Source organism: Dysidea avara, chromosome 1 (genome assembly GCF_963678975.1).
Source record: "Dysidea avara chromosome 1, odDysAvar1.4, whole genome shotgun sequence".
NCBI classification, from domain to species: Eukaryota; Metazoa; Porifera; class Demospongiae; order Dictyoceratida; family Dysideidae; genus Dysidea; species Dysidea avara.
In genome coordinates this window covers 52025628-52041238 of record NC_089272.1, presented here as the reverse complement: position 1 = coordinate 52041238, position 15611 = coordinate 52025628, and the positions used below count along the sequence as shown (strand labels likewise).

Below are 15611 nucleotides of genomic sequence, written 5' to 3'. Positions count from 1 at the left end.
GCTACTGTTACCAATGTTGTCATAGCTATCATAGCTGTAGTATTCTAGCTAGCTGTAGCTAATATACACACAGGAGCCCGTAATCGTCTACTATATGGTAGTTATTCATGAATGTAAATTATATGCCTAAATTGATTGTATGCAGCCTTCGAATCACTTTCTATGTTTAAAATATAGTACTGGAAGTTTAGGTTATCATGTAAATGCCAACATCAGTTGGTTTTAGTATCTCAGTATACTACCAAGGCAATTAAAAATATCTCAGCAAAAGTACAACTACAGATGTAATTTATAGCTGATTGATGACCTTACAAAAGCAATTAAAAAGCATGATGTGTGTATATATTCACTGTTGATGTGCAAAGCTGTATATTATCTGCAAGAAAGGTTGTATGTTACAAGATGTGGGGAAAAGCAGGATATAATGAAATTTACTACTGTATATACTTTACATTACTACTTTACACACTTGACCTATATTACGTACATCACACACACATGCACACACACACACACACACATACACACACACACACAACACACACACAGACGACCTATGTTCTGCATGGTTAACTACGAATCTCACACACAAATTCTACTGATGTGCAATTTTATCGATGATGCAATTACTTGATTGTAGCACTAATCATGAAATGCAATACAAATCGATTAATTGATGCACACATGCATGCACTGTTAGACTACCGAGTCCCACTAACTCTCTTTTTACCTTTCATTAGGCTTAATAGGCTAGCAAAAAATCGAGCATTATGCCAGCAAAATAGATGATTTTCAAGATTTTAAATTAAATGCACATTGGGTGCGCCAAAATACAACAAAACACAATCACACCTTAATTCTGCATTTCATATCAAGGAAATGTGCATTGTTATTATTTTTATTGTTTCTTGGTTGATTATTCACACTTCACGGAAATAAGATCGAGATACTCTAATACAGCAGTCAGGAAAGGCTGATATAACTTGCAAGAGGGCTGCTAGTAAATAAATCATTACTCAATTGTCTGATGTGCTTACTGCCACCGACTTACTCCCTATTCATGGGGAGTATAAACTCTGGATATATATCGGAACTACATAATCTCTTTACTATATATGATTTTGTTTGTGTGTAGATGCAGTTTCCAGCTGGATTATTTCAAAGTTAGAATCCATTGTCACTCATTTCCTCAATAAATGGCTTAAGTTGCCTTGTAGTACTTCCAGGGTTATACTGTACTACCCAGGAATTTGTTGCCCAAGTATTACTCATGTGTCCAGGAAAGCAAAGCTTAGTCTGTTGTCCTGTGTTAGTGCTACTTCTGACCCCCAGCTTCAAGAGCTAGATCTGCTTGAATGGTTGCCCTGTTTCATTGTCTCAGCAGCGCTACACTTATCGACATAATCAGATGCTCTCTATCCTTGCTACTATGCTCATTGCGGTTTTTGCTGATTACCCATTTGTTCATGTCTTTACATAACCACTGAGGCCTGTGAAGCACCCCAAGGTACCATCACAATGTGATACCTTTGTATTGCCCTGATATTGTTGTATACAACTTGCAAGTCCATTGTGTTGCTATGCTGGAATTAACACGTCCATTATAGACTCTGTCCTTTACAATCAGCATAGAATAGGAAGCAATTGAAATTGAACATTTGCAATTATTAGCAGAATTTGATAGGTTGAACATCTCCAGTTTTTGTGAGACTATTGAAATTTCAGCACTTGGCCATTACCAACCAGCCTCCATTGGAAATTTTCTGAATTTTAATCAAATTTTCCAACTCTATCATAGCTATCTCCAAATAATCCATTAGAAAATGGTTAGAAGATGCTGCCTACCAGAGTATCCTAGCCTCTAAGAGGATATTTTTGGCAAGGGATTGTAAAGGAAGGTTGTATCCAGCTAATATTAACTAACTTTATGTAACTTTCTACTGTAATTATTCTATTTTTATATCTACACACCCTTGCCATGCCCACTCAAGTCCTCTTTTAGGACTGTCTCCATGGTCGAATGTGTCCAAGGACTCACTTGCATTTAATTTTCATTATACAAAATTGTCATTGTCATCATTTAATCATTGACGATTTTCTCTCTAACAAAACAGCCGACTCTAGAGCATAGTCTTGATTTTGAAAGCATACAGTAAATAGGCTGGATTTTTGAGCACTGCTCAAAAGCATAATAGGAATTTTTTAAAGCATAATTGACTCAAGCCTACATCTCATGACGCTGTTGAAAGTCATACTCGTGGCTTATCTTCTTCGAAGTCAGAAGAGACTTATGAGAATCTTTTAGTGCTATTATCCATGACAAGCTGCCCAAAGAAGTTGAATAAAGCATAGCTAGAGAAAAGGTGGTCACTATCTCAACTAATGTCAGCCATCCTCTCAATATATAATATATGTTAGCATTATTGTTGTTATTGGGTAAATAGGGCAGACAACCGATGCTGATTAGGCCCTAGAAGGTACAAATAAACATGCTGTGCACATTACAAACAATCAGTTATGGCTCCTGAAAACTTAGTTAAATTGTAGTGGTACTTGTAGATGGTATTATGGATGATGTGTAGTATGTGTGGTGGTGAAGTGGTAGAGATAAACCAATCACGCCATACATATTGTTAAAAGATGTTAAGTTGTGGGATCTCTCCTTACGAGAATGTCTACATGTCCCCCATTAGTGAGAACTCGTTGCCTCTTCCTTGACTATGAAACGATTTTGTTGTGGAGGAAAAGTACACAACGTACCTACAACGGACTTCAACATATGTGACTGGATTTGACAAAACAAGGCTTCGACGCACAAAGCTTTGTTAGGAGATATGGCGATTTTAAGGAATCATTGTGTAATAACTTCCCAGTGCCTACAGCTGTGCAAACAAAATTTGCACCAATTGTTCATCTGTTCACTAGCTATCACTGAGTGGGTGTATACATTTCTGATGCCCAAAATTTGCCCTGTTTTGAGCAGCTTTTTTCGAGCGGGTAATAATATCACAGATGGTAGTACTAAGGGTGGGAGGGTGGGGGTGGACGGTGGTTTTAATATACGGGTATAAAATGGAGTAAGAAGACGATTGGAGTCCAGAGGCCAAGTTTGGGCTCTCCATGGCCCTCCATGGCCCTCAAATTACTCCAAATTGACTGAGAACACTATTGGCGAGCTCTCTGTGAAGTCCCAGTTCACTACACACCATTATCACAAAGCCATGGCCATTTAATGGTGCCAATCTCACACTCGTGGCTTTGACAGGGTCGGAAGAAAGCTGCTACAGAAACCAGACTTGTCAGTGCTGAAGGAAGTACAGTGTGAAGTATGATAGTGTTACTTTAGACCAGCAATCCATTTCTGGTAAAATCGTAAGTTTGATTTTGTGTGTGTGGAAGCCTTGTTATATGAAATCCAGTCACATATTTCCTTAACTTCTACCCAGTAAGCATGCATGCATCCCGTCACCAAAATGATTGTTGTCGATACTCATCAGAGACTACACCATGGAGGAGTAAAATTAATAATGGTTGCAGTTCATAGTGGATACCATGACATGTACAATGTGTCCAGAGCATACTGAGAGAATGTGTACACTGTAGAAAACTTATAGGAAAGCCATACAGAAATCCAGATTCCTTACCGATATCCAAAGTCAGAGTCATGGAAATAGGAATCAGGAAATTATGCTCCAAATTTTCATCATTATTCTATTCCGAATTTATCTAAAAAGATGATCATTATGCTTTTATTATTCCCAAAATGAAGTCATTATTCTCAAAATTATTCCCAATTTTTATATAAAGATATTTGACTTTTGCTATTTATAATGTTTAGAATAATTAAATTATGCTCTTAAATCACTTCAAAATACCAGAATAATTCCCAAACCCATCATTATGTATGCTCAAAATTATGCAGGCATAATATATTAGGCTTGAGTCTAATATGCTCCAAAATTAGTCTATTATGCTTTTTGGCATTTCTCCAATTTTCTGCCTATTATGCTTGTTTTTATGCTTTTCAGAAATGCATTTTGCTTTTATTTTGTGTTTTTTCTTTGTGCAGACAAGTTCTTCATATGATAGAATGTAAATGGAGAAGTGTCACTTCAACTGCAACATACAAATAATATCAATAGCATGTGCTCCAGAGTTCGTAGGCATATATATTAGAGCAGGGGGTCTATCTATAGTCCCTCAAAAGCTATAATACATTTTATTGTCTAATATCTTTGTAGTTTTGCTATGCAAATAAAATATTATGCATTGTTTCTGATTGATCTTCTGAGTTGTAGCAATTGGTGTTCAAAGGACAGATCAGTATTATATGTAACTTGCATTTGCATCACCATGCCAAGAACATATTAGCCTCCTGGGGATAAACACTCATTATTCTCTCTGTTGCATGCAATGACTGTTCTATTAGAGCGTTTGACTGTTCTATTAGAGAATCTCGATCTTTAGATATTTGTATTTTAGGCTTATTCCTGTACATCCAAAGGCTTATGCCTGTACATTTGTGAAACTTTCCTGGTTTGATATTAACCTTAGTCTCAATCCAGACCTCATGCACTATTTCAATGTCCAGATATTCACTAGCTATCTGACCCAACACTAACTTTATTATCATTAGAGCTTTATTGTATTGTTTTCCAATTGAGCTTCCTACATCATATCACATTTTATTCAAAATCAGCCTGAGATGAGTTATATATTACCAAATTCAATGATTGAAGCTCAGCTAAACTGGTGCTGGTTGGCACATGACTGCATGTGCCCTGTAAAAATCAAACCCACAATGAAAATAATAATTTTTCAAGAGATGTAAACTTGTAGTATTGCATTTTTCTACTCGTTATCAGAAATCATTTCACCATCCAAAACAGGTTAGCCTTTGACTTTGTGACTGTTATAGCAGAAGTTATGCTTATTGTAGTGGAAATTTGTCTATAATTATGCTCCATTATGCCAGCATTATGCTTTATGCAACTTCATCCCCATATTATGCCAATAATTATGCCAGCATAATCTATGCAAGCCTAGGCATAATTTCCGGATCCATACATGGAAATGCCACCGTTTACAGTCATCGGGGTTGACTTTACCATGGCATTGTATGTCAAGGAGAGAGAGGTGTTCTCAAGTCCAGTTACACGAGCTGCACATTTAGAAGTAGTGGCAGAAAATTAATGTGTTTGCTACCAGGTCCAAAAAGATGATATCAGATAACACCTCTACATACTGTACTTGGCTGAGGCAGAGGAATTACAGAGAATGTTAAATCAGAAGCTCTAAAGGAAGCCCTGGAATCCCAGAATGTCACTGCATTTTATCCCGAAGCGTGACCCATGGTACGGAGGATTTTGGAAACATACCATTGGATTGACTAAACAAGCAGTGAAGAAAATACTTGGCAAAGCATTCATCACCTTGAAGCTGCTGGAAACTGTTATCACTGAGATACAGCTGTAGCTACTTCAGTACAACTATTGTTATGAACAACTCTGTCATTACCTTCTGTACACTTTTCCACTATAAGCGTTCAGTAGATATCAATAATAACCAGTACCAGGTCAGATGGTTTGAGTATAGTTCAAAGTGTAAGTAGTTTCACTCTGCCTTTGATCATGAGGATACGTTGATATCACAAGACAGATTCTGGCAGTGAACTATGAAACAAGCTTTAGGTAGTCAGTGATTAACCTATCAGGAAAGTCTACACTTTAAATGAGAGGAGGTTGGACGTGTTCATGTGAGCAATTCCCTTAATTGCATTCTATGATTTGGTATTTCATGTGATCCTCAATAGTCACAATACAAAACTGAAAAATGGTGGGGATCGCTTGGTGATCGTTAGATAATTTTGGATTGTCCTTCATGTAAGCTTTAAGGCAAGGTACTTTGTTTTGTAATCAGTGCTTGAATTATGGGTGAAATTAATAAGTTACAGTTTGGTGTACACTACTTCACCAGTCTTCACGTATGTATTCTATTAACCAAAACGAGATGATTCAATGAGATCATGATGTATTAACCTCCTCAAAAAAATGAAATTTGTGTAATTTGTTTTAGTGGCACTTAAAGTGCGTCCAACCCCCTCTGACTTGAAATAATATTCTCATTACCTTCACAATGGTAGATAGATGCATATGACTCAATAAGTACAGGGGCGTAGCCAGGGGGGGTTCAAGGGGTTCGGACAAACCCCCTTTTCAGAGTTAAGTTTTTTTTTAATCGTGATACTGGTTAACTAGAACTGAATTAAATTACACAAATCCACTGAAATGGGTAGCTACAGGTCTTCAGGCAGAGGAATTCAAGTACCTCTACTCGCTATTGCGAATGAATTTATAAGAATACACATGTTTACACGTGTACACGTGTACACGGCCCCAGACCCCCGCTGTGGAGATTCTATACTTAGGGCAGAACCCCCCTTTTGGAAATCCTGCCTACGCCCCTGAAGTATATACTTTTTAAAATCATCCATTCATAAAACTGGTCAAAAACAAGTAACTGTGTTCATATGTGATTGGATCTGGGAAAACCGGTCTTATCGCCCATGTCAGCAGATTCGAGTTTTACAATCAAAATTAGCTAGACTTGAGTGCTTTTCCCAAGCCGGCAATCTGTACATGCAGTGTGGGGCCTTAATGGAGCTCTAGTCAGCATGGGGATGGCTGTATGTGGCTGTAAAGCTCCTTGGTGTTGAATAAAGACGTGTACTGTGAGTTGCCTTTCATTTAAGCCACTGTTGAGACCTGAATGGCCCATACAGTAACTTGACCTAATTCATCCTATGCCTTCCTTTTCAATTATTTAAACAGCCTCTTGCTCTCCTTCTGGGTCCCCGCCTCCCTCCCTTTTTGGAGCTCGCCTGATACAGTTTAAAACCCTAAAATGGCAGGAAACTTAGCTGCTGGCTACTTGTTGATGCTCAGGAAGGTAAGAAATTGGTGTAAAACATGTGAAAATTTGGTACGCATAGCTTCAACCATTGGAAAGGTACAATACACTAAATAATTAAAACCGGCATTTCTCAATACTTTTAAATAGGCGATAGCCGGTTTTCCCAGACTGGGTCACATGTATAGAGTACCTACAAAATAACCTTAGTATAACATTACAAGTAAATCAGGTAAAACAAGTCATTAAAACTATAGCAGAGGTTCATGAGTATACAATGAAATAACAACAATAATTAAACCATATTTACACAAGAGTTGAAATGTACATATATGCAGGACAGTTAGCAATACCCATCATCATCGCCAGGTTGTGTTGAAGTCGCAGTGACAGGATTTGTAGTTACCTAATAAAATATTGCTAAAACAGCATGGTTGTGCACACACAGTACATATATTCCATACACATGCACAATAGACACCTCCCAAGCTCTGGTCACTAGCATCTAAACATAAACACTTAATAAACAGCGCTGTTGAAAAGTGACTTGATTATTGAGGTGTCCCACTGTGTCTTCTAATGGTGTATAACATTTCAAGCACTTACGATTGCTGGTTGGCTACTACTAGAGAGTATCCTTGTGCTTGTTTGAGACCCATCACACACTTCACAGCATCCCACAATTATAGTAGATTTACATGTCACTGGTGAGCACAGTACTTCTTTCTTATGACAGGTCCATTCGTTGTTCTGAGTAGTAAAAATATTATAAAATGTGGACAGTATTTGAACATACAGATATTCAATACCATACAATAGTACCACCTACCTCACAGATGCATTCAGTACAACTGTTGTTATGAACAGCTCTGTCATTATCTTCTGTACACTCTTCCACTATAGGAATATGACGAACATTCAGTAGATATCAACAACAACCCAAACACCCATACCTTCACATTGTGGGCATTTGCCCTTTCCTGTACTTATCAGCAGTTCCTTAGGACAATTAAACCCAAGTCCTTCGCCTGTACATTGTATCTTACCGTTCTAATAATGAAGTCAGTAGTAGACCACTTATCTTCTCCCTTGTATATTTACCTTGCATGTACAAGTTTTACATGAGTCATTAGGGTGAATGAAGTCTTTGTTGTGATTGAATTCCTGACCACCAATTTGACAAGAACCTACTGCATGAAGAAAATACTGTAATGTTACAAACAATAACTATTAGATGTGTACAGAGTGTTGAAATAATTATATTGTTGTATGATATAAACTATATTGTGTACTGTGTAAGTATTGTACCATTAATACCTTTTCTGCAACTTTTACAACAAGAGTTTGTGTCACATTGGCAAGGACAGCCATCCCATTCTCCATTCTGTATACAAAGTACACTTATTGTAACTTAACAAGTCACTATTCATGCTACTTACAAGGCAAGTACATTTTCGGCAATTGTGATGTCCTCTGTAGAAGAATCCATTATTTGGAAATGCTTCATTATGGACACAACCACCTGTTTAAACAAATAAACATGATGGCATACACTGGCGATTCTAGAGTTGTCAAACAGGGGGGGGGGGGGGCACATGCTCACCTTAATTGATGTATGCTCCTGCTAGGGGTCTGGTGGCAGGAAATTTTGAAACATTTACTTTAGAAGGATGCATTTTTTAAAGTCAGTCATAGAAATGGTCACTATATGTACATAGCTATATATACGAACCTCAGATACTAGTTCTTTACTGTATTTGCATCCTTACATTAGACTATTATAGTACATAACCAAGTGATTGAGGTGAACCTTATAGGTAATGTGAATGGCATTCTGCATGTCCACGTAAAAATATAAAAATATACAAAGTGTAACTAACAATTAAAAACCAAAATCAAGTCTTCGATTTCCACTCCCTGCAAATTGTTGTAAAATATTTGGAGGACTCAGTTTCTCAGCAATGTCTTGTTCAACAAAAGGCAGCATGAGACCCACTAACCGCTCTTGACACATGGTAGTTCTGAGTTTAGATTTAAATAGCACAAGTTTGGAAAAGACTCTTTCACAGGAAGCACTTGTAAAGGGTATAGTGCACAGTTTAACTAACAAAGACGTTAGTTCTATATAGACATTTGTTCTGTTATGCTCTGCTAACTGTTTAAGCATTTTGTAAGGTTTTGTGGCATCAATAGCACAATCATTAACAAAAAGTGAGCTTTCATATTTTAAGGAAGCTAGATCCAATGAAAAATGAGCTGATATTTCAGCAAATAGAGAATCCGATGAAAGCTTTCGTTTTTGTAAATCCCCCAACAATGACAAGTAAATTCTTGATTCTTGATTAAACCTTGACTGAAATTCATTTAAAATTATATCTAAGACTTCATAAAAGAAACAAACACGCAGCCTGTCTTGATAAGTGGCAGGTGTATGCTCCACAGACCAATTTGCATCTAAACGATGACTAATTTTTCTTGCTCTAGGCTCAGAAATCTCTATTCCGACATTGTCAGCAAATTCAGTAGTTTCATCGTAGAATAACTTGAACTTAGCTTCATTTCGCATTTCTTTTATGGTTTTGACTGTTGTATCTACAACTTGTAAAGCACTGACTATATCAATATCTTCTCTTTGAAGATAATCACTAACAGTGCGGCATTTGAAAAGAATATCCTTTAAAACTACAAGGCATATGCAAAACTCAAACTTCATTATTGAAAACACAAGTCCGCCAGCATCTGCAGCAACTCGGCCATCTGAGCTTTGCTCCTCAATTTCTTCTAATGCCTTTTTAATAGCTGTAAAGTTTTCATATACAGCTTGAATAGCATCACTCCTACAAGCCCACCTTGTGTCTGATAATTTTTTGAGACTTTTAATCCGTGGTTTAGATTTTAACTCAAGCATCAGTGATTCAAGTTTACTGTGTCTATGTGGACTAGCTTCAAGGAAATTGTAAAGATTTTGCAACACACCAAAAAAATTTCTGGTATACTGATTAGTGGATGCAGCTTCCACAAGTACCAGATTAACACAGTGGGCATAACAGTGACTATAAATAGCTTTAGGTTGAGCAGCTTTAACTTTGACCTGCACTCCAGCATTTACACCACGCATGTTGCTTGCTCCATCGTAGCATTGGCCTATTAATTTGTCAATGTTTAAACCAACTTTAGAAAGGCTTTTTAGTAAAATTTGAAACAGAGTTTCAGAGTCTGTGCTATCAGTATGTTCAATGTCAACTAAACGTTCCTGAATTATGTAATCCTTATCTACATACCTTACAACAACTGATACCTGTTCTTTATGACTCAGATCACTAGACTCATCCATCATAACACTAAAGCAATTAGCTGCAGATAATTCTTCCTTAATAAGAGCGATCATGTTTTCATAAATTGCAGCTATTAAGTCATTTTGAATCATCATGGATGTATACATAGCATTCCGTGGGCCTTTCTCAAAATGGTTCTTTAAAACGATATCATATTTTGCTAGCAGTTCTGTAACTTCTAAAAACAATCCTTTATTGTTTGAGTCACTGTGTTCCCGATGGCCACGTAAGGATGACCTGTTTTTGCTAAAAGCAACACAACATCTATTATACGATACAAAATGTTTCTATTACATTCCTGCTGCTTTTCCAGCCTATAAACTTTTCTGTAGCAGCTTTATCCAACTGAAGGTTAATTGGAATACATTTTAGAAAATCGGCGTGGAACAAAGCAGATTGTTTGTGCACAAAACAACTTTGGTGCTTTGATAGAGCACTTCTAGCTTTTTTTCATCGTTGAGCTCGAGTCCCATTTGTTGCAAATGCTGGATCGATTGTGCCTGTATTACTAGGGCCCATTACTTTGTGAGCAAATATACGGCAAAAAAAGCAATACATTTTGTTGGTGATAGGAGAATATTCCAACCAGTTATAAAAATCATACCATCGTTGACAGAAACTTCTTGCCTTTCCATTGTGTCTTGTTACAGTGTAATTATTCAGTCGAGGTTGGTAAGGGCCTTTCCTGATACGTGCATTTCTTTCAGTCTCATTACTTGGCAGAGGTAAAGAAGGATCGTTTAAATCATTATTTGTTTCTGCATTTGCAATAGACTGAGAACAACAAGGTGAATCAGATGACAGTACACTAGTTTGTCCACATGATGACTCAGGATAACTCTCTGTATCTGATTCTGATGTACCTGACTCACCTTCATTCAAGTCACAACTACTAGAAACATATTTTAAAATGCTCAACTGACTCATCAATAGTATATACACACTAGACACTAGAACACCCGAGAACAATCAAAAATTAATAGTTAAACAAAATAAAAACCCACTATCAAAATGTAATATTTGTACACGTGGGTGAGCATTATTTAGAATGATACGTATGGCGCCAGTTTTCAGCAAGTTCAAAGGTAAGATACAGGGGCGGATCCAGACTTTCAAAAAGGGGAGTTCCACTTTAGTTTTGCTGACTATACTTCACAATTTCTAAAGCTGAGACCAAAAAAAAAAAAGGTCTCAGCAATTTTAAGTACCCTTCCTCATCTGTTCAGCTCAATTTAGTACCGATACAGGTCAGTAAGTTGCATTATTCAAGCTTGATTTCTATATTTTTTATAGTGAATGTTCTATTAGGGTGACTGCTCTATTAGAGAGTTTCGATTCTGCTTCACTGAAGCTGACACAAAAGGGGGGTTCCATGGAACCCTTTGAACCCCCCTGGATCCGCCCCTGAGATATCAATGTACGCACATCATGAAGATATGATTAGATGTTTACAAACTTTAAATAATGTGGTAGCCTATCAGTGAGTGTTAGTTAGCTGTATTATATGAAGTGCTACATTTGAACAAGGGGGGCCTGTGCCCCCCCGTAGAGTCGCCTCTGATGGCATATCTGGTACAATGAGCACACCACATACCTCTGCAGTCTCCACTTGCGCACCGACACTTGTAACTACCATTTGTGTTCTTACAAGTTGTTGTGCGTGGACAATCATAAGTTCCTTCGTTGCATTCGTTGATGTCTGTAGGAGTTACAACAATAAAATGTCAATACTTTAAGGTACATGTTATATAAAAAGTTGCCATTCGGTTTGTTGTTTGTGAAAATACCACAACAGAGTGCACTTACCAGTACAAGTTCTTCCATTGCCACGGTAGCCATCTTTACAAACACAGAAATATCCACCATGAAAGTTGATACAAGTGGCATGTTCACTACACCCATGGTTACCATCACACTCATTGATATCTACAGTGACAACATAGAGGAGCTACAACTCAACGACCTATATACAATAACACAGTGACCCACAACTATCTGATATCATAATTATAACATACCACTCTCACAGTATCTTCCAGTAAGTCCTCCAGGACACATACACGTGTTATTAGCTGCACAAGTTCCTGCTGAATGACATGGTGGATTACAATGAGCTACAGGTAGAAAGAAAACTCTTTAAAACTTTCCTGGTCAGATACAATGTTACTACACAGCAGAAGAGTGTAATATACTTACGCATACAACCTTCTCCTGCTCTGATGTTACCAGTTTCACAGGTGCACTCATATGAACCATGAAGATCTTTGCACAGCAAATTGTTAGGACAGACAGAGTCATCTTCACATTCAATGATATCTATAGCGGAAAAGACATGAAAAGTCATGACGTCAAGATAGTAACAATGATACATATCAAGACATCAAGATAGTAACAATGATAGATATCGAGACATCAAGATAGTAACAATGATACATATCAAGACATCAAGATAGTAACAATGATAGATATCGAGACATCAAGATAGTAACAATGATACATATCAAGACATCAAGATAGTAACAATGATAGATATCGAGACATCAAGATAGTAACAATGATACATATCAAGACATCAAGATAGTAACAATGATACATATCAAGACATCAAGATAGTAACAATGATAGATATCGAGACATCAAGATAGTAACAATGATACATATCAAGACATTGAGATAGTAACAATAATATGATAGTAACACAATACTAGTAGAGCGGCTAAGTAAAAACATTGTTCATTTTTTGATAAAAACACCAAATTTGGTACAACATTTGCTTAATTCATACTATTTCATAGTAGATACGGTGCCATTAAAATTACTAATCATATTACGCTCAAAGAACCCGAAAAGTAAAATCAATAGAAAATGTACTGTGAAGCCATAAAAGTGCTCAGAGCTGGCTCAATAGTAGTTGAAACTTTGCATCAGGATAGACAAGCAAGGGATGGTCATATCTAAAAGCTGATCAAAGGAGGTGCCTATCCAGCTTGCCATGTTAAGAAGCACGGAGGGTCATGGTAATGACGGTATGTGACCAGGCCTGCGAATATAGGGCATGTGGGCACATGACTTTTGCCACCTACTTTTTCAAACTTCCATTACTCATAACTTTTTATACCATTATGTTATTACAATGCAATTTTTAGCTCTTGGTAAGCATTTAATTGGCTTTATGATGCAAGTTACAGAATGCAGATATTCTGTTTCAATACTGAGATACGTATAACCTGTAGAGTGATGGGGTGTAGTTTATGCCCACATTCCCTGTTTTCGCAGGCCCGGTCACGTATATGAAGCCATAGATGTGTGGTACATTATTTCTATTGGATTGTACCTGTACTTTAACACTGAAATATTTGCTCTATTAGAAGTGTTTAAAAACAGGTTATTTTACCACATTTTGAAAGATTTTCTGATTATACCTGTCAATTTGAGATACATTCATGCTATTTAATTAAAAACAAAGATATTGAATGCACTTGTATGGTTTCCTGACCAGCTAGAAATGGGCTTATAACCTAGTTAAAAGTTACAAAACATGCCCTAAGGCAATGATTTTGACGTGGCACCGTATCTCAAATGATTTAGTATTCCAGGGAGAAATCATGTGCAAGACTTGCAAGTTTTCAAGCAAGATTATTACATGGAAAATGTACTTTCTTGCAAGATTCTTGCAAGCAATGCAAGTTTAATTGCCTTGCAAGTAATTTGCAATATTCTTGCAAGAAAGTTACAGTGCAAGATTCTTGCACAGAAAATGTCCCTTTTCTTGCAAGTTTCTTGCAAGTCACTTGCAGTCTTGCAACTGATTTCTCCCTGGGATACCTTATCAACTTCCACAGAAAATTTTGCCTACTCTATTCCACGGACTGGACTCCCGGACTGAGCTGGAAGCAGCTTTTAAACAGTAATCCAGGCATTATCCATCTCTTGCAACACTGGAGACACTTACTATCGAGCTACAACTGCTAGTACTGCTCTTCCTTACAAGACATAATCACACTAGCGCATGTACTAATTAATTAGAATACACTTACAATACACGTGTACTTGCAGTGATAAAGCATGACAGAGGTTATTGTTGTAGTGCATATGTTTTCCTTTGTTGCTTCAACACTTAACACTATAGCATTAGGGCTGTTGTGATGAGCGAGTTCTACCTAAGAAAAAGTACTGGCTCATCGCTACAGCTGTAACACTAGTGCTAAAGCAACGAAGGAAAACATCTATGCTATAAGAATAGCCTCTATCACACTGTATCACTGCTAGTACACATCAAGGTACACATATATCGTAAGTGTATTTTAATTAATTAGTGCATGCGGTAGTATCATGACTTGTAAGGAAGAGCAGTACCAGTAGTTGTAGCTCGATAGTAGTGTCTCCAGTGTTGCAAGAGATGGATAATGCTCGGATTATTGTTTAAAAGCTGTTTCCAGCTCAGTCCGCGAGTCCAGTCCGTGGAATAAAGTAGGCCAGAAAATTTGGTGCTTTTATCACAAAGTGAACGATTTCATCAAAATTTGTTCCTTAGCTGCTCTACTATACACTACAATTTGTACTTGTACAAGTTGATGAGAAGTCTCCTCGATCAGTAAAGTTAAACCCCACAGGACACTGGCATGTAAATCCACCCTGAGTGTTAATACATCTTGCATCAGAGGGACAGTAATGTCCATATTTGTCAATGTGTCCATTACTGCACTCATCAAGATCTAAAGAGATTAAGAATTATGTGACAATCTTTTCAACAAAACAATAACTAGTAATAATCTTACCGGTAGTGTCTAATCACTGGACCGGACTACTGGACTGGAATACTAGAATGGACTACTGGACTGACATGTTATTGGTTTTACACATGTACATTTTTAAGGGTTGTGGGGTTACTGTACATTTGGGTTACTTCATTTCAGCACTGAGTGTTGAATATGGTCCTAAAAAGTAGCTGTAATAAGCCAAATGGATTCAATTAAATGTATTCTATTTACTACTTGACAGTATCTACTCTACTGTATAGCAGATACTGACTTGTAGGTATACCCAAAAATGTTTCTCTCACTCTTAGGCACACATGATTATTGCGATACAACTTCATATGAACTGGTGACTAGTCACTGGAGTCCCTGTGTGTAATGGGGGTACATTAAATTAACCTACTTTAAAACTTGTACACACTGTATGCCATTGTGCTATGACCATGCAATTTTCTACTCCTACTAACAGCTAAATGGCATTGTAATACAATTAACAGAATGCAGACATTTCATTCCAATAATGAAATATAACCAGTTATGCGATGGGATCTAGTTTGTGTGTTCATACACACCATATAAAATTGTATCACACAATAATCACATGTGCCTA

At 37.1% G+C, this 15611-nt stretch overlaps 1 protein-coding gene across 1 annotated transcript in view; it reads right to left on the bottom strand.

Annotated features, from left to right (window-relative positions):
• Positions 1–7146: 7146 nt before the first annotated feature.
• The window catches only part of LOC136247371 (uncharacterized), a 43623-nt gene continuing 35158 nt past the window's right edge, over positions 7147–15611 (bottom strand). The window contains exons 12-23 of the mRNA XM_066039029.1: positions 14807–14959; positions 12441–12560; positions 12263–12358; positions 12051–12170; positions 11839–11943; positions 8349–8431; positions 8227–8293; positions 8011–8096; positions 7863–7959; positions 7739–7806; positions 7516–7659; positions 7147–7315 (exon numbers count right to left, since the gene is read on the bottom strand). Coding sequence (XP_065895101.1) covers positions 7253–7315; positions 7516–7659; positions 7739–7806; positions 7863–7959; positions 8011–8096; positions 8227–8293; positions 8349–8431; positions 11839–11943; positions 12051–12170; positions 12263–12358; positions 12441–12560; positions 14807–14959 — 1202 coding nt within the window. The 3' untranslated portion in view covers positions 7147–7252. The remainder of the gene's footprint in view (positions 7316–7515; positions 7660–7738; positions 7807–7862; positions 7960–8010; positions 8097–8226; positions 8294–8348; positions 8432–11838; positions 11944–12050; positions 12171–12262; positions 12359–12440; positions 12561–14806; positions 14960–15611) is intronic.